This window comes from Lates calcarifer, linkage group LG13 (assembly GCF_001640805.2).
Source record: "Lates calcarifer isolate ASB-BC8 linkage group LG13, TLL_Latcal_v3, whole genome shotgun sequence".
Taxonomy (NCBI): domain Eukaryota; kingdom Metazoa; phylum Chordata; class Actinopteri; family Centropomidae; genus Lates; species Lates calcarifer.
This window is the reverse complement of record NC_066845.1, coordinates 4,078,641-4,104,285: the sequence shown is the minus strand read 5'-3', so window position 1 is coordinate 4,104,285 and position 25,645 is coordinate 4,078,641. Positions and strand designations below refer to the sequence as shown.

The 25,645-nt window shown below is 39.7% G+C and overlaps 3 protein-coding genes across 3 annotated transcripts in view; 2 read left to right on the top strand and 1 right to left on the bottom strand.

The window, feature by feature from the left end:
* Positions 1-2,605: 2,605 nt before the first annotated feature.
* Positions 2,606-5,314, bottom strand: LOC108881410 (transcription factor BTF3). The gene is made up of 6 exons (XM_018673413.2): positions 5,194-5,314; positions 4,248-4,316; positions 4,021-4,134; positions 3,429-3,630; positions 3,286-3,342; positions 2,606-2,991 (listed from the first exon to the last, which is right to left on the bottom strand). Exons 2-6 carry the CDS (start codon positions 4,314-4,316, stop codon positions 2,945-2,947), a joined length of 489 nt encoding a protein of 162 aa, XP_018528929.1. The 5' UTR covers positions 5,194-5,314; the 3' UTR covers positions 2,606-2,944.
* Positions 5,315-5,754: 440 nt separating this feature from the next.
* utp15 (UTP15 small subunit processome component) lies at positions 5,755-11,638 on the top strand. Its single transcript, XM_018673000.2, has 12 exons — positions 5,755-5,923; positions 6,642-6,758; positions 6,860-6,952; positions 7,092-7,276; positions 7,923-8,101; positions 8,582-8,707; positions 8,873-9,008; positions 9,156-9,240; positions 9,938-10,093; positions 10,320-10,421; positions 10,610-10,743; positions 10,902-11,638. The coding sequence occupies exons 2-12, from the start codon at positions 6,669-6,671 to the stop codon at positions 11,191-11,193; spliced, it is 1,578 nt and encodes a 525-aa protein (XP_018528516.1). The 5' UTR covers positions 5,755-5,923; positions 6,642-6,668; the 3' UTR covers positions 11,194-11,638.
* Positions 11,639-12,142: 504 nt separating this feature from the next.
* LOC108881044 (rho guanine nucleotide exchange factor 28-like) overlaps positions 12,143-25,645 on the top strand; it is a 36,547-nt gene continuing 23,044 nt past the window's right edge. The window contains 10 exon segments of the mRNA XM_018672817.2: positions 12,143-12,442; positions 13,341-13,373; positions 16,864-17,005; positions 17,757-17,866; positions 18,145-18,331; positions 20,951-21,134; positions 21,644-21,845; positions 22,082-22,157; positions 23,496-23,542; positions 24,221-24,293. Of these exon segments, the coding sequence (XP_018528333.1) occupies positions 13,341-13,373; positions 16,864-17,005; positions 17,757-17,866; positions 18,145-18,331; positions 20,951-21,134; positions 21,644-21,845; positions 22,082-22,157; positions 23,496-23,542; positions 24,221-24,293 (1,054 nt within the window). The 5' untranslated portion in view covers positions 12,143-12,442.

Genomic DNA, 25,645 nt, shown 5'->3' with positions numbered 1-25,645 from the left:
CATTCTGTGTTTCTTTCATTTTTTTTTTTTTTTACAATTAAAGTATTGGTCACATAGCGCATGCAATTTGAATTAAGTATACTTGGTTCTGGAAAATTGTGTGTGTGTGTGTGGGGGGGGGGGGCATTTTCACTATTTCCTCACAAAAATGAATCCTCAAATTAACTGATAATGTAAAATGTCATTAGCTGCAGCCTTACAAGAAAGACTGTGTATGAGATAAATACTGTATATGGTAAAAAGTCAGCGCCCATCTATCTTCACATTAATGATAATATGTCCCCTGATCCCAAATCCCCTTAATCCCAGAAATAACCCAGAATTATCCCGGCTAGACAAGACCTTTCTTTCAGAGATTTTCCCCATCATGCAATCTTTCTGGGGACATTTAATGATCCCCTAGTTCAAGACCATACACTTACACAGACATGCACGCACAGCAACACACGCACACCTTTGCATAGGAAAACAGACAGGGATGGACAGTAGGACTTTCCCTGCTCATTAGTCATATATGGGGCAACCCAATTTTGTTCCACCAAATGTCAGCTCTGAAAGAACTAGAACTAGCACTTAGGTCACACTCATGTGTTCAACTTCAAACATAAATCAGCTGTTCCAGTTGGGTGTTAAAGAGGGTGTGGAATACTTTCATAGGACACAAACCCTTGCAAGTCATGTGGAGGCTACAGGAGGCTACGCTGGAATCTAGTGGGTGCATTATACTGTTTTTTTTTTTTTAAAGAATTCACACTGTATAGTAGTCTATGACATGCAAATTGTAACCACATTAATGACTTATGATTCTGTGAAAACATGTTCGGTCATATGAACAGAAATAGTTGGTTTCAGGTTTCACTTCCTTAAAAGTCTGAATAGAATTGTCTGTGAAGAGTCTCAGTCATCTAGGTTGTGGTATTTCTTTCTAAGGCAACTGGACTTACGTGCTTCTTGAGGACATTTTCATCTGAAAGCCGTCTTAATTTTCAGATGAAAGGAGAAATGTCTTCTAAGAACCTCAAGCAAGTCCAGTTACCTAAATTGCATTGTTCATGTATCTGCTTCAGGGACGACTTAAACGTACTTGAATAACTTCCCTCAACAACTGCAGTGAATACTCACTTTATTGATAATAATCTTTAGTTACTAAGATGCCCAGGTGTCTGAACCATTCACATCCTAAAATCAATAATCACACAGTTATAGAAATTAATGCAGAGCAGGTAAATGTCGATCAGTCATACAGGTACTTATATTGTTAATACTGGCCTCTACAATGCTCTGGACTTTATAAGAAATAACCAGGGAGGGATATATATATAATAATAATTTGTTTTACTTGTGGTTTTGGTTTCAGTGTAGCTTTAAGTTTTGTTTTACACTTACTAGCCTTTTTACTTTCACTTGAGTTAAATATTTTAGGGGCAAAGATGGTTTCGAGTAACAACTTCTTTTTTCCACTTAACAAGATGATTAATTGTGAACAAAGCCACAAAGTCCCAACCAAGCCTGTGTTATTTAGATATGAATCTTTAAACTGAAAAAAAATATTTTAGTTTATACTGTACAGTAATGAGCAAGGGCCACTTCAGTCCATACAATGGAACACACCAAGGGTTCAACAACAGTTTCAACATCAGCCCAACAAAATCTAATTTAATCAATGTGATATTAGTATCTCAGTGTGTATGATTTCTGCTGTGCTCCTGATTCCGCAATAACTTTTCGAACCCTTTCATTAAACACTCATAATACAGGTAAATGTTTAACCATCCTGGCTGGATTAGCCACATATTGAGCATCCCAGGTAGAACATCAGCTGACACTCAGTAACACCAGTAGGTGACCCTAAATCATGTGCAGTCCCAGAGATATGGTCACCCCACTGTTAATGTAAAATCCTCTTAAGTACAACATCATAAGAACTTGACCCACCAGTAGATGACCTTGATGATTAATTAATTCATAAAATCCGTTTCGCATTTCACATGGAAAATTACATCCAGCTCCTGATTCACCATGACACAGTACTCTGAAGGTGTATGAGCTATTTTCTGTTTTTTGCTCTTTGGTGATGAAGTAATGTTTAAGCTTTCAATTATGGCATAACTAGCAAAGTTACTACTTTTGCCACACCTGTGATTTGACATAGTTTGTGAAATTGTGAGATTTAGAGCAGCCACACTACTCTGTTCCATGCATCCATGGGACTTTTTTCTATACAAGTCCGTCCACACTGGCTGTTTTTCAGCTTTCCACAGACATGTTTCCAATTTATCCAGTGCTGCTGTCAACACAGGCATCTTCATGGCTTGAATTTCACATTTAACTGTAACCTGAATGTACTTATCAGCCTCTATTTTTAAAAAAAACTTTTTTACACACTAAAGAATATAACATTGCATTTTGGACCTAAGTCTGTTGTGGTCATGTTAATGACACAATTCATTGTTTTCTCTGGTAAATTCCTACTCGTAACAACTGCCCTTATCTAATTACCTGTAAAAATGTAGAAAAAGAATACCGTGAATATGAATCAAATGAAGCCAACAAAATAAACATGCTTTTGTTGGGGAGAATTTGAGGAGTATTTTTTAAAAATGAGAAATTTTAATGTAATCTTTATTACATGATTAATTTCAACAATACATCTTTGATGTGTGGGCATCACAATGCAGGGGAGGCAGTGTGAGAAAGAAAAAGGTCTGCACATTCTGCTGAATTAAATAATCACTTGTACTGGAGAATGAGGCAAATCAGACAAAACGGTGGGTAACAGTTGCCATAAAAAGTAAGATTTACATGTTTTAGCCCAATTGCCAAGGTTACAATTAAAAAGCAACTTTTGTTTGTAGCCACAGAGCAATAACAGGGATGAATAACTACAAAATGCTGCTGTGTCAAAGCGAGTCAAGAGAAGCCGTGACATGTTCGCTGGTGTTTGTTAGTTTGCCTCGTTCTTTGAAGCCTCGTCAAAGTTTTCAACAAGATCTGAAAAGGGAAACAGGAAGGGTAAGGAACTTTGGAGGACAAAAAACAGTAACAAATAATGATAAGAAAATGTCTAAATAACCATAATTTTATCAACATACAAATAAAATTTAATTATTAACTATGAATATAACCAAAAATATCAGACATTTGACTTCTTAATAACACAAATACTATTGTGGTTAGACATAAATGCATACACCTAGCTCTGAATGTTGTGGACTTTTAATAATGTGGTCAGTTTAGACAGAGCTGATGCAAATGATTTCAAAGGGGATGTTTAAATTTGCTTACCTGGAACGTCATCATCCTCCTCCTCAGCAGCAACCATGGGGGCTTTGTCTTCTCCGGCTATGAAAGAAGAACAAACAGCAAACTGCTGACAGAGAGCTCAAAAAACTACTGAGGAGTGTAAACAGATCATTTTTTGTGGGTACCTGGTTTGGGCAGGGTCTCTGCTAATCTTCTGAGGCTGGTAAGACTGTCAGCTCCCAGCTGGTTTAGGATTCCTGGTAGCATCTCTGTGAGCTGCTTGTTCTCAGCATGCCCTGTGATAGTGAAGGTGTTGGCAGCCAAAGAGGCCTGAACCTTTGGATTATTGAAGTGGATCACTGTCCCCTGGTTTGTGAACATATTCACCTACAGTGAAATATAAGAGGAGTTGAAGAGAGCAAAGAGGAAGAGAAATAGAGGAATTTGAGGTCAGTGTCAATGAGGAAGATGCAACAGTTGGCAGGACTCAAACAGATAAAATGGACAGATTAAAAACTCACTTAAAAGTATTTATATTGGTGATGGCTGATGTCTAAATCAACAGCTGGTCTCTAATCAGTGATACTGTTGGTGTCATTTGATGAGAAACTGGTTATTTTTTCAGTCCCTTGAGTCACATTTTGCCTCCGCTATGATATGATATTTAGTGCACCATTATCGAGTGGAGACACCTGACCTGAGAACACCATAGCCAGTCATGAAGAGGACATGTTTGCCTTACTTACTGCTTTACATTTCAGAAAGAATTTGCTTTACCTCCTCAATTCCAGAGATGTTGTTGACGCCTAGTTTCTTGAGGGAGAACTGCAGCTTCTTGTCATCTGCTGTAGCTGTTCTGTGCACCACCTTCTTCTTTCGGCGGGCTGAACCCTACAGAGCACAACAATGAGCAATAATATATGATCTCACTACCCAAGGATGGGACTCTCTGGGGAAAAATAAATAAATCTGTAAGTTATTTATGAGCATGTACTCCAACTCACCTTGCCGCCTATGCGGACCTGCGCCTGCAGTTTGGCGAGCTTCTCCTGGTTCATTATCGTCTCCTTCATCTGAAACACAGAACATACTCAAATTTAATATTTGTTCACGAATTACAGTCCTTTGGGAACAAAATTAATACCACTATATACAGAGCTGAAAAACATATGATACAATTAACAGTCATTCCATTAATGTCATTATCACCACAATGATGATTATAGGGGGTTTGAGTCAATACAGTTTTCTCATTAGACATTCCTGTCTACATATATGAGAATCAGAGACAGGGAAATATACAAAATGAAACACCGGTACAATTTCATGAGAATTGATAAACTTGTGATTGATTAAACTGTGAACACTTAGTGTAATGTGTTGTTTCGACAGTTAACTGGAAACACAGGGATTGTAATTTAATTGAAATGCCGAAACTAAAACTCCCGAGAATCCCCCCTCCCCGTTGATTAGTCTAAAACTAACAAGAATGCACAACTGCCAAGAGCTCCAAAAATAGCTGCACACTTGTTCAAGTCTCGACTCAAGTTCTGTAGAATCGGACAGAGGTGGTCAGCTTGAGTTAGTGGCTAAGTTAGGCTCACAACGTTCCCCAAAGCGAAGGGGGATGAGTTAGCTAACAACTTTCCCAGCTTACTTTCCCCACTGTGCGCTAACAAGAAGCCCGTGCTTGAACTTTCAGCCTCCAAGACCGTGAAATATGTATATTTTTTACCCGAGGTCTCAGAAATTATGACACTGAAGTGCCTAGCAAGCCATGCTAAACAGCTAACTTAGGCCTCTTCAAACTGATGCTAGTGTTCAAGTATAACTGACGTTTTCCTCGCACTTTAACACACAGAGTGGCATCCGGGAACTGTTCTTTCTTTACACGGTCTAAATTACATGACCATAGGACAGGTTAAAAGGGGCAGAGAGACGTTAACTGACCTGGGAGTGTGTAAACACGCGGGTCACACCGCCGACAGGAGATCGGAGAAAGGAAGGAAGGCCGGAAGTGACGCACTCAGATCGCTATCTTACTGACGGCTTTTCAAAATTCGTGCTCAAACTGTAATGTAATTTTAATCTCAATCTAATTTTTCCAGTGTTACGTCTGTGTCCGTGTCATGTTTTTTTTCGAGTCACATCTAATAATGACATGGTTTTAAAAACTGATTAAAGGTCGTGAACTTCTGAAGGAGATCATGTTTATTTTTACGTGAGAAGCAAATATTTTAACAGCCAGTACAAAGATTCGCATTAAAATACTATATAATGTAAATAAACATAAAAAGGTAAGATCAAATCTTTTATTTAACCGAAAAGGAAATATATTATATATATTATATATCATAAAAACATGTTTCTTATAATCATATAATATAATTGATATGTAGACCTACATAGAAAAAATAAAGAAAATACTAAGTAACCCACCAGCACGATGTATAGATAAAAAAGCAAGTAAAAAAGTTTTGAAATTGTTAAAAGACATGCCATTTATAACGGAAGTGGTTACGTTCACAGTCATGGCGACCTCCTGTGCAGCGAGAGGCAACGTGATCACCTAAAATGAGCAACTTTTGGTTTACTTGGACAACCAGCATCGGCATCATTTAAATTCAACACATCCCTCTTTAAGAAATAAGTTTTCACTCCCGGACTTTTTCGTTCAAAGGTGAGAATCATCACAACCCGGTTTAGTAGAGAATGTTAGCCGGCTAAAGAATACTGTGCTAACTAAGTTGTGCTGCGCTGAACACGTTGGGTCAGGCATCTGTCTAATAAACTGTCTTTGTTTCCAAACCAGTAACTATGCGTGTAATTCTCGCTCTTGGGTAAAGCTTGATTGTGGACGTCTTTTATTCTACTAAGCTCTTTATGCACAAGCAAAGCTTAAATGAAGGAATATACTGCCTCGAAATAGTGAACGCGTTAGCTTAGCCTTCACGACCTGCATAGTTTGGTGAGTTGTGATGATGTTGGGCTAAGAGTGTGGACTCTTGTTTCGCGTCGCTGAAGTTGATGCCGCTTTTTTACTTGTAGATCAAGCTCATAAGAGTTAAGCTATAATCCCTTAACGACCAGTTCGCCACGTTAATTTCCTCTGAAATAGCTCAGCTTTTATGTAAAAGGCTCCGTACTCTTCTCTGTGTGACAGAATAGGTTTGTGCCAGCTCCCCTTTAGAGCTATAACATGTTTACAGTGAGTGGAATTACCAACATAGACTCTGTGTTATTGTGGTTTAATCCATTAACGTATTTGAAACGTGCCTCACTTCATGCGTCCTCTCCTACCAGTAGGTAAAAGGGGTTTAGGAAGTTTAATTAGCCCAGGTGTCATATCTCTTGCTATATGTTGATTTGCATGTTTTTTGTCATCTGTATCTTCACAGACATAGTATTCTGTCATCAGCCCAGAAATGGCTTCATTTAAACCCACAAAAATCCAAGTTTATCCCAAACTTGGAGAGAAAGTCACACAAGACACACTGTACTGGAAAAACTACAAGGTGAGTTTGCCTCTACTGTATCCAGGGATCAAAAATGGCATGAATTTATGAGTTATTGGTTCCTCAATCTTAACAATGCATCTTTGTTTTTCCTCTCATAGGCTCCAGTCCAGATAAAAGAATTTGGAGCTGTCACAAACATAGACTTTTCCCCAGTGGCTCCACATAATTTTGCTGTGACAGCATTCACAAGGGTATGTTGGCTTTGCTTGTATGAATTTTGATTAGTTTTGTTTACTCAAACAGTTCTAGTTCTCATCTGTTTTTGATGAGTAATCGGGTATTAAGATTTGTTTGAGATTTCTTCTAATCCGAACACTGGTTTCTCTACAGATCCACATTTACGGGCCGTTCTCCCAGGAGCCTGTGAAGTCATTTACACGGTTTAAAGATACTGCGTACTGTGGGAGGTTCAGGTCAGATGGACAGCTACTCGCGGCGGGATGCGAGGACTCTGTGGTCCGGCTATTTGACGTCAGCGGCAAGGTGGCGCTCAGGATGTTCAAAGGGCACACAAAGTAGGTATCTCATATGTCACTGTCTGATAGGGTTTTAGTTATGCTGTCCTAGCCCGCAGTCCGAGGATCTTTCCTATAGATAGATAGATAGATAGATAGATAGATGTACCCTATCGATCCCGTGAGGGAAATTCTTGTGTTACAGCAGCAGAGACAGCAACAATAGGTAACAACAAATATTAAGGGGGAAAAAAAGTAAGAACTAAAAATACTAAGAAATTTAAGTTGTTAAATTTAAGTTGCAGTGCAGTATTTGGATTTGCAAACTGGCAGTGAAGTATATAGGCAATATGTACAATATTACAACATGTGCTACTGTTAGTGAATGAAGTGAATAGATAGTCCCAGTATTTTCAGAATGTGTGTACAGGTGGAAGTGTTCGTCTGACACACACAGGTGAGTTGTTGTCTCTGCCAGTTTTTCTCACTGCTGGTCCTCTCATCAATTGAAAATAATTGAGACATTAGGAGTTAATGTGTACTAAAGAAATCGTTGAATGATGATTTCTTGAGTGATCCATCGACTGAATTTCATGATGAGCTCAAGAATTCTGACAACCTGCAAAACCGTCGTTCTGACTTACAAACGTCTCGTCATGAGAGAGAACTCATGTGAATTCTGTCTCTTATTTTTACTTCTGCTCAGGGCTGTACACGTAACAGACTTTACCTCAGACCGTTACCAGATCGTCACGGGGTCAGACGACTATACCTGTCGACTCTGGGACATCCCAAATGCCACAGAGCTCAGCACCTACCAAGAACACACAGATTACATCCGCTGCGGTGTCACCAGCAAACTCAACAGAGACCTCTTCATTACTGGTGAGATGGAAGCTACATTTTTTTAAAAATGGTGTAAGGAAATTAACCTCCTGGTACATTGGAATCAATGGGTGTTGCATCCCAGACTGTCAATGTATTTTGACATACTGATTAAAAAAAAAAAAAAAATTAGAACCATTATGTGATGGATGCCATCTGTCTTTTAAATCAAAGTGACCTTTAACTGGTGTTTTATTTCCAGCCAGGTTTATGGTGTAGAAGCAGCATGTTTTCTGTTCTGTATGCCACAGAATTTTAAATACTTTGAGCTAAAATAGAAACAAATATCAAAAGAAAAAGTTGTATAACTAGACTAATTGATGGCAAAGTTAGTAGTAACTACAGAAAAAATAACCTCAGTAATCACATTCCAAGTTGTTGGACAGAGAGCCACTGCAGATGGACGGATGAGGACCAGGATGAAGGATTTTGCTCCATTTTTGTGTGACTAAAAATAGATGTTTTTTTTGTTTTTTGTAGGATCATATGACCACACACTGAAAGTGTTTGATGCTAGAGTGGATAAGAGTGTGATGACCATGGACCATGGCCAGCCAGTGGAGAGTCTGCTTCTCTATCCTTCTGAGGGTCTCCTCGTCTCTGCAGGTAATTGGCAACATAAGCATCATGTTCAGTGAGCACATCCATGCTGTCAGACCCATATGCACTCAAACACAAATATTACGTTATACGTTATTTTTGATGTGTAATCATGTACATCTAGGACATTAGAAAACTTTTAGTCCTAATCCTCTCTGTCACTCTTTTTAGGGGGGCGCTATGTGAAAGTGTGGGATCTGCTAAAAGGAGGCCAGCCTCTAGTGTCCCTGAAGAACCATCACAAAACTGTCACCTGTTTGAGTCTTAGCAGCAATGGGCAGAGACTGCTGTCAGGCTCTCTGGACAGGTACAGGAGAGATGTTTGTACAGAGTGCATGTCAAAGGAAACAATATTCTAAATTGTGGAAATCAAGGGCCACTCTATTTGTCATGACAGCTTCATACTTATTTCATATCTGTCTTATCTGATGCAGAGACTCTGTTTGTCTTTCAGGCATGTAAAGGTCTACAACACAACTAACTACAAAGTGGTCCACAACTTTGACTACGCTGCCTCCATCCTCAGTCTGGCTTTAGCTGTAAGAAATTTAATACAACCCTTTATCATTTTTTGTCATTAGTTTTCATGTTTGAAGATGAATTAAGTTTAGAAAGGTGCATTCAAATAAGTGAAGCTTGTGATTATAGTCACCCAGGGTAAGAAACTCCTTATTTGGCAGACTGTGGCCTATAAATATGCATAAACCTCTTGTACTTGTTTGTGCAAATACAGAGAGATGACAAATTGCTTGTATTTGCGGTGCACCTCTGAGAGGAAGCCGTGATTTGAGACCAGACTGCAAAGTGATAGATTTGGTTTCTGCAGCAGCCAACAGAAATATCCAGTATTGCCAGAGATTTTTATCGAAAGGAGATGAAACGCAGAACATCCTCTTCTCACGTCGTTGGAATTAGGGTGTAGGGTTTCCAGAACACAATGTAAAACCCTGGATAATGACCTGACAAGGCATTTTTTACTTTAAGCTTTTGAATGCTTTTGAATTTCCTCTTTCAGCCACCACCACAATCCTTGAATTGTTAGATAAATACTCTTCAAAAAGAAATACTACCCCAGATATATTGATAATGATGTTCTATATTGTTACATGAGTTATATGAGTCACAGCGTTATATGGATTTTGTTGGGCCTGTTTGCTGCTCCACAAAGAGATGTGTGGGGAAAAAAGGGAGTTTGAATTCCTGACAATAAAACTATGAACATGTCTTTCTTCTCAGCCGGATGATGAATCCATTGTGGTGGGTATGACCAACGGTATTCTGAGCATGAAACACAGAAAAAGCCCAGAGGAGGCAAAGGAAACCTCTGGCCAACCGAGGCGACGACCTTCATATCGTGTCTTTGTGAAGGGGAAGAACTATGTCCCCAAACAGGTACATTTACATTTTGTAACATGAAGTAGCTGTTGTTTAGTCTGAAACATGATGTTGTGTGTTCTTCTATTGTACCCCAAGAGATACATTGACTGAATGCTACAGAGGACAAGGTCAAAATGTCTGACAATGGCTAATGCTGTTATTTCTGCACCCTGAGGTACTATGAGACTATTTTCTTTCTGACCATTGTTCATTTATTTCTTTGTTCTCCATCTTTTTCCAGGATGATTATCTCGTCAGTAAGCCAGTGAAACAGCATTTGGCCAAATACGATAAGCAGCTCAAGAAATTTAATGTATCTAAGGCTTTAGATACAGCTCTGGAGGTATATATTCCATGCATTTATAACATTAGCAACAAGGTCGAATCAGTTGATATCGTTATGTTGAGGTTTTTTCCATTTTCAGTATAAAAATGTATGCTACTTTACTGTTGCTTTTTTTGTACAGAGTACACAAACATACATTTCTGTGGGGGTACTGAGTTACAAGTATTATTCAATTTTATTTATAGTCTTGGACAAGACTGAGAAAACCAGAGATCACAGTTGCTGTTGTAAAGGAGCTGGATCGAAGAGGAACACTGAAGAACGCTCTGGCAGGAAGGGATGAACAGGGACTCTCTCAGCTGCTCAACTTCCTCATAGGGTAAGAGTCAGATAAAACTTCATCACGCTAGGCTTTACAAGTATTGACATAATGTGTTATTGGATGCACTGAATTTTTTAGCGCGTGAAATTGTAGATCAAATTGTGCAGATCTGTTTTGACATGTGAATGCTTAAACTTTTTCTGCTTCTTCTCCAGGAACTTGGTTGACCCCAGGTTTGCTCCTGTCCTTGTAACAGCGGCTGAGATGATCCTGGACATCTATCAGACGGTAATCGGCCAGTCACCAGTTGTGGACCGACAGCTGCTGCGTCTGCAGGAGCTGCTGGAGAAAGAGATTGACTACCAGCGGGACCTGCTGGAGGTGCTGGGCATGTTGGACACATTGTTCGCCTCCTCCCTCCCTAAGAAGGAGGTACCATGCTCTGCCATCAGCAGGTCTAACGGCATGGCTCAGGAAGAAGCAAGACCACAGCTTCAGGCCACCTGAGGTTTTTCTAGGGGGGGGGAACAACTGCTTCAGATGGGGTTAGAGTACTTTTACAACTCCAAAACCTCTTTTTGAAACATCAGACACAAATGCCTTGACATGTCAGGCTACATGTCATCAAACAGAAACATTTTGTCACAGGTTTTAAGAGACAGCGACAAACCTATGGTCTCGCTCTGGTGTTTTAACTTGGCGTGACTGACATTACAACAGACAACAAAGAGAACATTCATATACTGTATGAGGAGTCTCTGAACGTTTGGATGTAAAGCAAGTTCTTTGCTTTTATTGGAAGTCTTGTAATTACACTTTCAATTGTAAGTGTGTGTGCGTGCGTGCGTGTTTTTGAAAGATTTCGATGCGAATGTCTGCTTTATGTTTTCATAATATTTGGCATTGACAAATGTTTTATAAGCAGATTAAAAAAATCTTTGTAATATTCAAACGGACCATAATTGAGTTCAAAAAGTGTGGAAAAATTGGCTCCTCACTGTTAAATTTCCAGACAGCACTGATTTTTAACAGAAACACATTACTTTAAATACCCATTCAGCAATATTAGTGTGTAAGACACATTACATAGTTATTAGCGCACATGAGGGCAGTTTTAAATGTTTAGAAATGTACAGTATTTGCCAATAGTTTTAACTTCTATGAAGACATTTTTACCAGTGCTTTTTAGTATATTTTCTGTAATTATTTTTTATACAGCTGCTTCCACGTCAGGGGGTGTACAGGAGAAGTTTGCAGTTGTTAACAAATACCCTAATTTATATCTGCTTAAAGCGACATTATAGTCTGTTATACACCGTTTATCAAGTGTTTATGTGCTGCATTTAAACGCTTAACGTTTATGGACCATTACCCTCTCCTATGGCCTCGCCTCTGTTTTTTCGCCGTCCACTAGAGGTCGCTGTAACCTCAAAGAAACTGTTAACTTTCGCATGTAAGAGGAGGAATTTGCATTTGAGCAGACGGAAGACAGGCAGAAAGCATCGACACTGACAGGGAGGAGGATGCTGTGTCAGTGGAGGCTGCGGCTCAGACTGGAGACGGCAGCGGCAACGACCGAACTGAACGCCATTTCTCAACTTGTAGCTTCAGCACCGACTCTTGAATTAGCGGTTAGCAAGAGGGGGATGAGTCCGAGTTAAGGTGCTCTCTTTATTTTATTTTATTTTTTTAATTTTTCTGCTGAATTTAAGCGCACTGTCAGGTTTCCTCTGCTGGACTTTGGGCTACTGTGAAGGTAAGCACGTCTATAACCGGTTTCTATTAGCCGCTGACTTTGTTCAACCTGTCTGTTTCCTATGATATTATTGACAGTTTGTTTGTCAGTACTTGGTAATGGTGAAACAGCCGTTATGGAGTCTCATTTATTCTGCGGAGCTAAATAGGTCAACATTTAACTATGAGTCAAATTCATTTGAATCATTTAAAAAAGCACAGAAATGGTTGCAAAGCCAGACTGTTGAGTTTGTGGTATTTAAAGATAAATATACACCGTACAGTAGTACCAGTAATATCCATACTGTGATATGCAGTTTTGCTGTGTCACAAAGCTAGCACTCTTAGAGAAAAGTCCTCTCCTCTTGGTTTGTTCATGCTTTACCTTTTCTCACTGTAATGTTTGCTCTGTTATGATTAGAAATATGAAATCAGTAAGTGAATTACAAAAGATAATGTAATTACAAAAGGGGACAATTTCTTGACAAATGGTTGTTATGACAAGAAGAGTTTGCTGTTGTGTCCAGTTTAGGAAGTGGCCACTGATAAAGAACAGGTCTAAACCTTGAAGCACTGAAATCAATCGATTTTGTACTTATCCACACAGACACACATGCAGAAGTACACCAAACACTGTCTGCACATCAGATTTTGGCACATTTGGTGCTCTGGTACAAGGCAGAAAAGGCAGAAAGTATCATCATTAAAATCATTATTCACATACTTGGGATCAAAAGATTATCCTGTCTCGTCAGGGACCTCTGACTCTGCTTGGCACAGATAAGGTTTGATAATCTCCTCTGAATCAGAGGAGCAGGCAGAATAACCAAAATAACCAAACGGGTAATGAGGAGTCACATGGCTACACTGGATGTTTTTCATATTTGTCTCTCATATGTCTATTTAATGTCTGTCTGCAGATGGAGCTGAGCAGGAGGAAAGTGCCTCTGTATGTGAGTATGTGCTCCAGTTTGCAGTCAAGTTTCAGACCAGCCTCTCCTGTTAATCTCAAGAGTTAGTTATCCCTCTGGAAAGATCTCTGCAAATTGGGTTTGGAATGGAGGGAGAGATCAGGAACCTTATTTAGAAAAAAACGAAAAATCTGTGGCAGAGATTTTGTGCTCGTGACCAAGTCGATATGTTTAATGAAACTGCATCTCAAGGCAAAAAATATAACAGTAAATTACATCCAATATCTGAAAGAATACAGATGTTTTCTGCTTGTGCATCAATATAGTGCATGAAATTTCATTCATTGAAGTTGCTGTATGATTTTATAAATGAGACCTCAGATTTGACACTGGGGTCGATGAGGGCCCTATGATGACAGGAGACAGATGTTTTCCACAGTGATCAAACAGGGACTTTATTCATCTTTGAATGAAACATTTCTGGGTTTTGCTGTTGAATTATTTGAGCACTGAATCATAGTTTCTAAGGGAAAAAAATAACCTTATCCATCAGCACAGCAGTGACAAAAGCAGCCTGGCACTTGTGTATATAACTAGCAAATCAGTAACTCTGTGATTCATTCACACTGTTGTTTTTTATTTGTGTTTTAACTTAGTCAGAGTTGGAAAGGAACTTGGATTTGCTATCAGTTTGATTTGTGGTGTCTGTGATCATGTTAAACCTTTGAATGGATCTGTTGTCTGTGAGGTTAAGCTGTAGTCAAACAGGGCAAATATTTTTCTATTGGTTTTAGTTTGGGATCTTAACAGTGTACGCAAACATTAATGAGAATTCATGTATTCTCTGAAGATCAAAGGAAGAATACACTGCACACACTGTATTCAGTCAGTCCTAGTATCATATGTTTTTAATGCTGTTTTCCTTTCACTCAAGGTTATGTAAAGGTTACCAAGCGTTTAATGTGGGCACACCATCTTGGCCATTTCATGTAATGAAGCACCTGCTGCTCAGAGACTGTGCTTGCTTTCTGTAGAGGCCCACAAATGAATGAATGAATACATTTATACAATACCTTGATTTTAAAAGCAGAGGATAGCTTGCAGAACTGAGGAAAGCTAACCAGTGTTTTAACAAAAGTAGCCTGCAAACATGTCAAAATGCTAACATCAGCATGCCAAGATGCTCCCAAAGACGATGCTAACATGCTGATGTTTAGGAGGTAATGTTAACATGCTCATCATCTTAGCTGGTGAGCATGCTAACACTTGCTAACTGGCACTAAACATAACATAGAGCTATGTTTAATGGGAATGCCTCTAGTTTTGCAGGTATTTGGTCAAAATACTGGACACATTAAAATAAAATTTGACCTGCTGGTGGTGCTAGAAGAGACATTACCAGTTATTATGACTCCTCTTCATTTAATGAATTGGGATATTTCACTCAGAACTACATATGTCAGCCTGCTGTTGGTGCTAGAGGGAAATTCAGGGATTCACCAAAGTTATTAGAAAACATTGTCTAGGAACCTTGAGTGTATGCACAAAATGTTGTGCCTATCTATCCAGCAGATGTTTAGATATTTCAGAAGATAACTGGACACTCTGACCTGCTGTCTCTACATGAAAAGACAGATGATCACCAAAACTGTTAGGGTTCATCCTCTGAGCACCTTGGCTATAATGTATGGTAATCCATCTAATAGTTGTTGAGACATTTCACTAAAAGCTAAATGTCTATCTTACCAGAGGGTAAGTCAGGAACTCACCATAGTCAATAGGCTTTATCCTATGTAAACATGTATACACATCCACAGCAGAGTTTATGGACATCTGTTCCAAGGTGGAAAACAAAGCAAACATTTGAATATTGCTAGACTGGCACACAGCACATTACATAATGTAGCATCAGTTTTTTTGTTTCAAACTCTGTTCCTATCCATTCTTCCTCTGATAGCTCCCACTGTTATGCTCTGTGTTTTCACCTAGTGTCCGCATTATTGCTCAACATCTGGTCAACCGCACAGAAGTGAGGGGTCTTAATGATGGCACAGGAGAGGATGTGTAGATATTAAAAAAAATGTGGTAAACTTTTCTTTATGTCAAAGAATAACTGACTTGGGATAAAGAAATGAAAGTCAAGCTGATGGTAGGATTAGGTGAGTCGGAGAGACATGGAGGCAGGATTACTCACAGTGTCTCTGCCTGAGACAACGAGAGAAGTAAAGAGAAAAGCCTCTTCGGTGTTATAGTGTCAGAAATCAGGTCAGCTGTCGAGGTGATGCAAGGCTAATAGATAGATTCTCAACACAACACAAAACAGAGAGAGAGATTACTTAAGAAAACACCCTCACTCTTATACCATCCAACACTAATCTGGAATGTTCATTGCATTTCAAGCTAAGCTTCATAATTAAAATTTTTTGCTGCACCTTCTTCCATTCAACCTGTCTCCCCCGTTCCTTCCTCAGTCAGTTGTTTGATATGTTTCCCAGAATAACCCACACAGTGTGTCTTGTGGTTGCATTGCTATTGAGGCCACTGTAGGTGGACAAATTGATGTCTTCTTGATTCTTGGTGGAGAGTGGCGGTGGCTCTAAAAAGCAGGCTAGGGGCCCTGGAGGATGGTTTTTTAATTCGGCGGGACTGAAACCAAAACCCCTGTACCCAGGAGGGTAAAAACCAATTAATACTGCTTAAAATATTTTAAGTTGTATTTTCATAACCTAATAAGGACAGATATTTGGTGTTTGTGTTGTATTTAAAATATTTTTACGAAGCTATTCTAGGGGTGTGCCATGTTGTATTTTGCTAAACCAATATCACACAAATATACCTATAAGCTAATTCCATTTTCCCTAAGTTCTGTAGTTTTTAATGGCTCAGTGGATCACTGTATAAAACTTTTCCACATAATATGTCTATGGTTGGATGTCTAACTTCAATTCTTCTTTTTTTACAGGCTGAAATATGTCTGTAGCCCAGAGTTATGAAAACGTCAATACCAAAAGAAGGGAATGAATGTCTTGTTAGATTCTGTAGCCTTGTGCCAGTATATAAAAAATTCAGTGCTGATATCAAAACTCAGGTACTATATTGGCTCTAGTATCAAAAACTTCAAACAACACCCAGCCCACGATAAATCAATGACACATCTGACCTGCGCAAAGTTATCCAAAGGGCACTGATCAGTCTACACATTGGTGTTACTGTTCTGCCCTAGTTTACTTTCTTCTGCCTCAGATCACAAGTTTAAAGTGTTCTGGCCTGTTGGGATCAGGGCAGGTATTTGCAATGGACACTAAGACATTCCTGTTTTTATTGAGGGGGAATGTTTTATTGTACCCTCAGGACAACTGCTGTCAGGGGATTTGGTGTACTTTAGAGAAATGTCGAACACTGCATCAGAATAGAGTCTAAATCTAAAATGAGCCTGTATCTTTAGAAATAGAAATATATATATATTTTTGCTCTCTGGCATCTTTCATCTTTATTTTCTCCTCTCAATCTCTCTCACCTTTCTTCATCGCAGGGTCAGGCAAAGGTATTTGCATTGCTAGAGGGTTTAGACTCGGTGCTGGATGATGCAGAGGTCTACGTTGTTTTGGAAGGATCCACACTGGTTCATGTCACCAGGGCTCAGAGTGATGTCATGCTCTGCTTTATAGTGCCTGGTACGTGCTTTAAGATGTGTACTGTAATGCTGTGTTATTGTATAACGTGTATGTTTTTATTCTTTGTTAGGTAATTTGCTATGTTTCACATCTAAAAGGGAGAAATTATATCAGTATATATCATTTATATCTCCAGAAGTTAAACTGCACATGCATGAAGGAGCAATATATCACTATTTGCATCTTCCCACTTGCACACATACATACACAGTCTGTGAGTTGAGGTCTGGAGGGGCACAGAATCTTATCAGCTTCCTGTCAGGAGGGAAACAGCACCATAAACAGTATGTCAACATTACTGAGCTTCTGTGTAGGCTGACACAGATGACAGGCAGTCCTGCAGGCTTATGTGCTCTCTGCAGATGGAGAGTGCACAAGCCTGATGGACTATTAAAACCAGGTCTCCTGCTCCATCAAATAAGAAAATGTGGCTTTATTTACATACAAAAAACATTTAAGATGCTAAGGCTCTAAAGTAAAAAATAACAGGACTTCTTTGCACTCAGGTGGCCACCAATTTCAGTTCATTTTATTACAGGTTGAAACAGAGACTTGAAACTTGTCTGAGATACATAATCAGTCACTGTGGACATTTTGTCTGCTCTATTTTTGTTGCATAAGAAGGCAGTTGCAGGCAGAGCTTCAGCATAGAGAGAAAGAAGGCTACAGTATATTGGGTCTCATAATGCACATAACATTTTAGAGGTATAAATCAGTCATTCTGCTTTTGTTGTGGTGCGTCTGCCTTTAGGACATAACCTGGCTGAGATGGTCTCTGTCCAGGCGTACCTGTGCTCTGAAACCACACCCCTCACTTGGGTGGGCGGAGCTTCACTCGAGTATGTCCAAGATGATGCTCAGGTAGGGAAGATAGACAAATATGATCCTATACATTGTACACAAGGTTTTGTAATCCTGCGGTGAAAATGTCCTGCTTGTACACAGATTTTCCTCTTGTGTTTGCTTTATTAGTGTAAACTTTCCTCAAGTAACAAAATTCTCCAAACATGTTTTTCACTGAAAACAAGGAGAATCATCTCACCTTAGTTGCATAGCAGTAGTTCTGTCATTACTATTTTTTTTGCATAGCGCACCAGTTATCACAGATCGCATCTCATTCACGACTACTTTATTCTCAGGACCTTGCAGAGCACCTGGTAATCCATGGACATTGTCTGAGCTCCACGGATCACAAGGAGCTGAGAAGCCTCTTCAACCTCGGCCAGGAGAGCTCTCGCTGGGCTATGGATCGTCGCGTGGCCCTGGCCATGGCCAACCTGGATATCCCCCAAAACTGGAATGTTCTGGGGAGCCACAGCGGAGACGGTGAGAACAGGATTATCTTATCTTGCTGAACAGCATTCCTACACAGATATGTTGGCTACATAACAATGTCAGTGAAAAGTAGGAAATTCTAAAATGTTAAAACCTTAAAAAGGTAAAGTAATAGATAAGTAGAGATAGATAAATAAGTGAAACATTACAGTTCATACTGATAGTTAAGGAAGGTTTAATAAGGAGAAACTGGTTTAAAAACAGACACAGTTTTATTTTATTATTTACATGTCAGTTCATGAACAGAAATTCTCAAGGGCACTTAGTGAGCAGAGAAACAGTCAACAGGTTTTGTGAAAGCTTCATCTCTCCGCATCGTGCTGGAAACTTGGAGCCAGCGCTAACCAAGGAAGGTGAACTTTTCAACTCTGCTTCCATCCACCCTCCTTCTACTTTCTCCACCACCATTCCCATTTTCCATGCTCACTGGGCTGAAATCGGAAGTGAACATGGTCACATGTGTGCTTCTGTGGAATTCATCAAAGCCAATTAAGCAGCATGTAATGTCGTTAATAGAGCTGTTCCATCTGGAAGTAGCCCTAGGCAGAGCTCAATAAATCTGAGGGTGAATGTGTGTTTGTGTGTGTGTGTGTGTGTGTGTGTGTGTGTGTGCATGTGTGTGCGTGCTGTTTCTGTGTGTGCTGACCACCATGTCTACTAGATGCCACCATCTGTTTGTGTGATCTGAGTGTTTGTGTAAGGCCACCTACATAAATAACAAACTAGATTTAGCGTTAATGTGGTTATGGCAGTCTGTTTCATCACAGCGTCTCCCTCTAAATGTCTGTGGTTAATTTGATAACACTGCTTATGACATCACTATTGCTGATGGTGTATGCGACTGAATTATCAATCCCCAACTTCCCTTTGATTATCTCCATTGCTTTGCCGTGCACTCTGCATTTTTAAGGAACTGGGAAAACTCATTACTATCACAAAATGAAAGAGACTGCATTCGGAGTTTGGAATCACCATGTTCTCATCTCTGAGAAATTTAGCATTAAAACACATTCAGCTGGCAAAAGTGTTATCTTGTGAAATCTGTCTTTAAGCTTAACAAGGCCGGCACCCTGATGGGTTTCTGGATACAGAATGTCCTTGGACAAATAGAACTGAAGTCAAGACTTTTAGGTCTGTAAAGTTAATTTGGGTTTGCTCTCACCAGTCCCCTTACGTTTGCATACTATAAAGCAACCTCAACATGAATAGAAATATACATTTAATGTCTTTTAAAGTAAATTTCTTGCACCAGTTTTGAAGCATACATTCTACAAGGGTGATATGTGGGTGAAAAAGGTCTTTATAAATTGTCATTCCAGCACTTTCTGCTGCCCACTATAATACAAAGGCAAATGGGACGTATAATCTTTAAACTAACGGACAGAATAGAATAGAATTACTTTTGTTTTTGATAAAACTGTTTAAGTTGTTAATTATGTTTGATGGTCATATCTGAGATGGTAGTTTGTGGTGTAATATCCCATGAAAAGTCCCTTAGTCAGTGTATGACCAGTGTTTCTGTTTGCTGGTGTAGTTTTCCTGTGATTCATTATGATTTTGCCTCTTGCCACATTTTTGCAGTATTAGTGAGTAATGTGCAGTCAAGCCAGACAGCATCTGTTTGGCCTCACCGTACCTCTGTAAGTGACCTCCTGTTGCCTTGAAAAGATTTTATGAAATTATGAAAGTGGTGACTGTCAGACCTTTGTTAAAGCTGTCACACACTGCTTATTGTCATTCAAGTTAATATGACTCACTTCTGCATTTGCCTTTATAATTGTGATTTACTGTAGTTGCTGTCTGGATTTCTGGTGAATTAGTCACAACTGCTGAAATATTATGGAGAAAGTAAAAAAAACTGTATTTGCAGATGGGAGCAGTAGTATCAATAGACCCTCATTTTTTCTAAAAGTGTGGGTGAGATTGGTAATGACTACACGATTTGTTTGTACATTGTATGTTGTTTCCATTATTTTATCCAGCCCCCTGGGAGCTACTTTTTTGATAATATGATTTTACCTTGACCACTGGCTGAAATGTACCACTCATCTGCTGTATATGTTCTTTAATACAAAGATTTATTTAGTTTAAAAGAATAATATCTAAAAGAAACTGAATAGATTGAAATAGTTTAAGATTATGGTGACTTATGCTGCATTTAAAAAAAAACAATACAACTTTACTTATCCAAGTTTGCCAGTTGCATGACTGTAGCTGATTTGATGCAGGCCAGTTACCTGGATACAGATCTAGTTGGACTGCACTGAGTGGCAGACACAGAAATAAGGAGCTGTCACCACTTTGTTGAAAAGCTTTTATTGCTTTAAAGTGGGTCAGTGGAGCAGAGGGATCCAGTGCTGTGGAGGAGAAGAAATCAATCATTGACATTTAGGTTAATCATCATGAGGAGGAGGTGGTTATCAGGACGAGATTCTCTGCATGTTCGTTTCCTCTTATTTTTCTTACATTCTGCCACTGACTTATTTTCTTTCGTCTTGCTGTTAATCTCACCTCCCTCTCCCATTCAGCAGCTGCCTTCCCTCTGCATACTTATACCTCTCCAGAATTATTCACTTTTTTATGTTATTATATTTCTTCCCTTGTCTCCAGAGCACAGTCCCAGGGAGTCTCCCCTCCACCTGGCTGTGCGATGGGGTCTGTGTCGGCTTGCGGAGCTGTTGCTTTGCCAGCCGGGGGGTTTGATGGCTGTCAGTCTGCCAAACGAAGAGGGAGTCACGCCGCTGCAGCTGGCACAGGCAGCGGGCAACACTGAACTCCTGGAGCTGCTCACACAGTAAGATTTTAAGCTCAAACGGGGCGCTTCAGGGAGAGATACTGACAAATGAATCACTGTTCTGCTGTAACATTATGCGTTCAGTGCAGACATTTCCCACACACAACAGGGGAAGGGAAAGCTCTCCAAATGTAGAAACAACCCAGTTTTTAAGCTAGCTATTACCCCAGATAATTTGCATTCTTTAGATTTCTTAGGTACTGTAAATGGTACTGCATATGCACATTTTATGAACACATAAAATGCTAAACACCTCTAAATATTACCTGTCAAGCTCAGGAATGTTTTGTGGTCAGTTCATTAGTTGGGCTAAATCTAGATCCATAAATCTTTAGTACAACTTTATTGGCGTGTTTACTTATCCTGAAAAACCAGAAGACCATCATCTGCACTGAGTGACAGTAGATTTTTTAAATGTATGTATTTTCATTATTTCTTAACAATAGAAAAAGTATTCTCTAAGAATAAATATTTTTTGGATTACAACTAAGCCACCTGTTGTGCTGCAGCCCACCCAACCCTCTAGCCACGCCTCCAGCAGGCCTGTCTCAGGTGTGGGCAGACCGGTCCCGCTTGCTGAGGTTCTGTCATGACACAGGGAACCTGACTCTGACCGTTCGACAAAACCTGAGGTGGAGCTCAGAGGAAAGCCGGCACGCTGACATCCTGCTTCTCAGAGACCGACTCAGAGATGAGGATTTCCTCAGAGAGGTGAGCGTGTGTTATCAGTGTTGCCTGATCATTGTTAAGAGTTGTTTACATCAGTAATATCTATAAACTCAAGACTGAGATGGAACAACATTATTGATTATGATCAAGTATTGGTATAAACCTGTAATGTTTATGAAAAATCCCTAATGAGTCTTTCTCAAGGGACCTCTGTCTGAGATTTTAATATGTTAGTTAACTGCATCTTCTTATTTAAAACATTACCTTTCCATCCTCAGATCAAAGCACTAAGGAGGGAACGGGTGGAGACCATCTTAGGGAAGGAAGAACTAGTGGATGATCCTACAGAGAACGGTATCATGCACTTCATAATCTGCCTGCTTTGTGGGATTTGTGAGGCATGGTTAAACTAAGCCATCCAGTCTTAACTATTCTTTTTTCATGTTGCAGTGTTGCAAACATTTTTTGTTTTAGTGTTTTATGAGGGTGGATACTGTCTGTCATGGAAGACAGATAGAAATTGACTGCCCTCCTCTGGGGTTTTAGGGGTAGTGCAAGTCTGTGAAAGTGAAAAAATCCAGAGAACAACCGAGCTGTATGTTTAGGAAATGCTGACAGATTAGTTGACCAATACATGATGAATTGTTAGTTAATTGTCCAAAAATAATTTAACAACAGTTTATTAATTGATTAATGGTGTGAGCTATTTATCAAGCAATAATATTTTTGGATAAAATAAAAAGCAATAAACAAATTAAAGTTTGGACCTGATGATGGAGCTAGATGTCAGGGGATTACCAGTGTTATGAAAAATCATTCACAGGGAGACATTACGATAGACTGTTTGGTGATTTTTGACCTGCTGGTGGTGCTAGAGGAAAAGTCAGGGGTTCAACAAAGTCATTAGGATTCAGCCTCTGGGTACCATTTGGCTGTGCACAATTTCATGGCAGTCTATCAGCTAGTTAGTTGTGAATTCAGTCAGAACTAAAGTGGTGGACTAACCAAAAACAGACTGCTAACATGGTTAAAAATACACAGATTAGCTGGATGAAATTTAAAAGATTGTGTCCCCTCTCCTTCTCTGTCTGTCTCCCAGTCTCTCTGGCTCCCCCCCCCCGGCTATAGAGCAACATTTTGAGCCAGCTGGCATCATTATATCAGACTTGAATGTGTTTTATGGCATCACGCTGAGGGACAGAAAGACCTCAGTCAGCTCAGGGTTGTTGTTTAGTGTTTTCCTGTACATGACATCCTTTCCTTTCCCAGCCTCTGCTTTCTTTTTATCCTCTTCCTCTCATGATTTTTTTCTTGGGTCTGACTTTCTCTCCCAACCTATATATCCTTCATGAGTTGGTACCACTTAGTTCACCTACATTTCCTGCCTTTATATTTTTACGCGACCTCAGGCTACACATCAAACCACCCAAACGCTAATTTCTGTATGTCGCTGCTTTGTTTCTGGTAAATGATCATACATGGTGTCCTTTGATCTGGGATGTACATGGTAGTTAAATGAAAAGAAAGGAGATCAAGGCCTCACGGTAAAGATCCCCCAGGTCCCCCCCAAACAAAAATAAGACTTGACATGGTATCGTTAAAAACTGACAAACATCTGTGCTTACTTGAGTCTCTTTTGAAGTTTAATGGCCACTGTATGGCTGCGTCTGAATATGTTTTCTCCTCTTTCAGCACTGTATCCTGATATCAATGGAGGAAGCTCTGCTGTAGAAGAAAATGTACGTATTTGATGCAAGGACAGTAGTGGATTTTCTCAACATAATTCACACACAAAGCTATAGACTCAAATATAACAAGAATATATTAAATTATTATGAATCTCCCTGGAATGTCTGCCTTAACATTTTTATCTAATGAGATGTCCTTCCAAAACATTCCTGATTAATTCGGTGCCTGTATTTATTTTGCAACAACAAGTGTTACTTAAAGAATCCTGGGTATCTTATTTCAAGTTTTTTCAAAACTCTGAAAGCTCCATTCAGTCTCCGTGAACATCTGCCATCAGCCAGTGGCAAACTGCGGTCATGGCTACAACAAGGCACTGACTGCCCCTCAATGCTCCACATTGTTTCACTCTCATTGTTAAGGTGTTGGAGTTGGCACCTTGCACGTGCCACTGAATAGATGACTTTGTGCGTGGTCAAGTGTGCGTTTCAAGTTTTAGAGGTGTGGTGTGTGCACATGATTCTGGTTATCCAATAGGACCCGTTTTATGTGATACAGATGGTTACCTAATTAATCTTTTTCTGCCACACACCGAGGCAATTGCCAAATGCGTTTTTGTGCTTAGTTCCACTCACTTTTTAGTTTTTGTGTTAACCTTGCAGCCTAAGGTGCAAGATCAGTGTGAAAATGAACGTGGTTTTTGGTGAAATGTACCCTGTTTCCTCACTCAGGACTATGAGGAGCCACTAATGTTTTGCCTGAATGAGGAGGACGAAGAGGACGATCCATCACAGTCTGACTCTGGTAAAGATTTTATTTTTAAAGTCTTTTTAAAGTTCCTTCCAAGCACGGTTGCTTTCTCGGAAGCCTGTTTTTAGATATGGTTTTAATTTTAGAGCTTGTGGTGCCTCAGCCATAGATCATGTTTTGTGCAGACTGAAACTGATCATTGTTGTTTTAGGTGGTGTTATATTCATAGGAAGTTATCCAAGTAGCTTCAAATCATTAAGCGAGTCCAACTGCAGGAAACATTTCCTTTCCTGAACAGAACTTGGACCTCAGCTCTAATCCTCGTCTATGGCTGCCTACCATCCCCACGGACTATAGGATCACATTTCAGTACCCTGGCTTGTCATGCCCCCCCCCCCTCTGCCTGGAGTTTTTGGAGTCTTGTCACTCCGTGTTTACAGCAATTATGGCAGTGTGAAGGAATCTTTTTAATACAACATTTAGGGAATGCTCCTGTCTGTAATCCTGAGTCATTCTGTTCCTGCCAGCAGTGACAGAAAGAACAGAAATGACTCCTAACTGGGTGGCTGAAGGTGGCTTCACTCTGATCTTCTTCTGGATGGGAAAGGAAGGATTTGAGAGTGGGAACATCCTGCGGGTTAATAATTGGCTTGTATTGCTGCAGAGCAGACTGATGCCTCAGTGTAAGAATGCTGTGGTTACAAGCTGAGGCTTCAGGCTTTATAACACTTGGCACTGGACATCTGCAATCTTAACTTCCTGTGGCTGGTGTTGTTTTCCATGCTATATGGTCTAGTCATTTTGTACTCTGTGTGCACATGTGTATTTGTGAATGTGTGTGTGTTTGTTGGCTAGTTGCGGATTTTCACATTTTCTGTGTAGCCATTGAGGACTGCCTGCCGGTGACCTCGTTCGATCCCCTCAAAGGCCTTTTGTGGTTCAGACGAATAACATTAGTCACTTGAATGCTGTTTTCTTCAAGTTTCCCTTCAAGTTTCTTTCAGGTTTCTTCAAGTTGAGTGAATTATTTGAATAAAAAAAATAGCTCAGACTGAAAATGACTCAGGTTTTTTACATGCCATTCTTCCTGGATTACAGTGCCTATTTGACCCTTTCCTCATTAGACATTCCAAAGCTGTCGGGCGTTACAAGTTACCAGAAGGTTTTTTTCTTTTTTGTAACCAAGAAATGAAGCATATATTGTGATTCGATCGCATGCAATGTGGCTGCTCTCTTGTGCATCAAATAGACAGACAGAAATTCTGTAGCCAGATCTTCAGCAAGGGATGAGGAATTTAGAATATAGCTGTTAGGTCCCCCTGTCTTCTTGATGTCAGCTCTTTCCTCTCTCCAATTCATATCACTAGTAACTTCATTGGCTGTTAACTGTATTTAAATACAGTGTT

Bases quoted from the DNA above. Each gene is read 5' to 3' on its own strand.
- utp15 (XM_018673000.2), top strand. From the start codon at position 6,669: ATGGCTTCATTTAAACCCACAAAAATCCAAGTTTATCCCAAACTTGGA. The intron at 7,277-7,922 runs GTAGGTATCTCA...ACTTCTGCTCAG, and splicing joins ATGTTCAAAGGGCACACAAA to GGCTGTACACGTAACAGACT. The intron at 9,009-9,155 runs GTACAGGAGAGA...TTTGTCTTTCAG, and splicing joins CTGTCAGGCTCTCTGGACAG to GCATGTAAAGGTCTACAACA.
- LOC108881410 (XM_018673413.2), bottom strand. From the start codon at position 4,316: ATGAAGGAGACGATAATGAACCAGGAGAAGCTCGCCAAACTGCAGGCG. The intron at 3,343-3,428 runs GTACCCACAAAA...CTTCTTTCATAG, and splicing joins AGAGACCCTGCCCAAACCAG to CCGGAGAAGACAAAGCCCCC. The intron at 2,992-3,285 runs GTAAGCAAATTT...TTCCCTTTTCAG, and splicing joins GGAGGATGATGACGTTCCAG to ATCTTGTTGAAAACTTTGAC.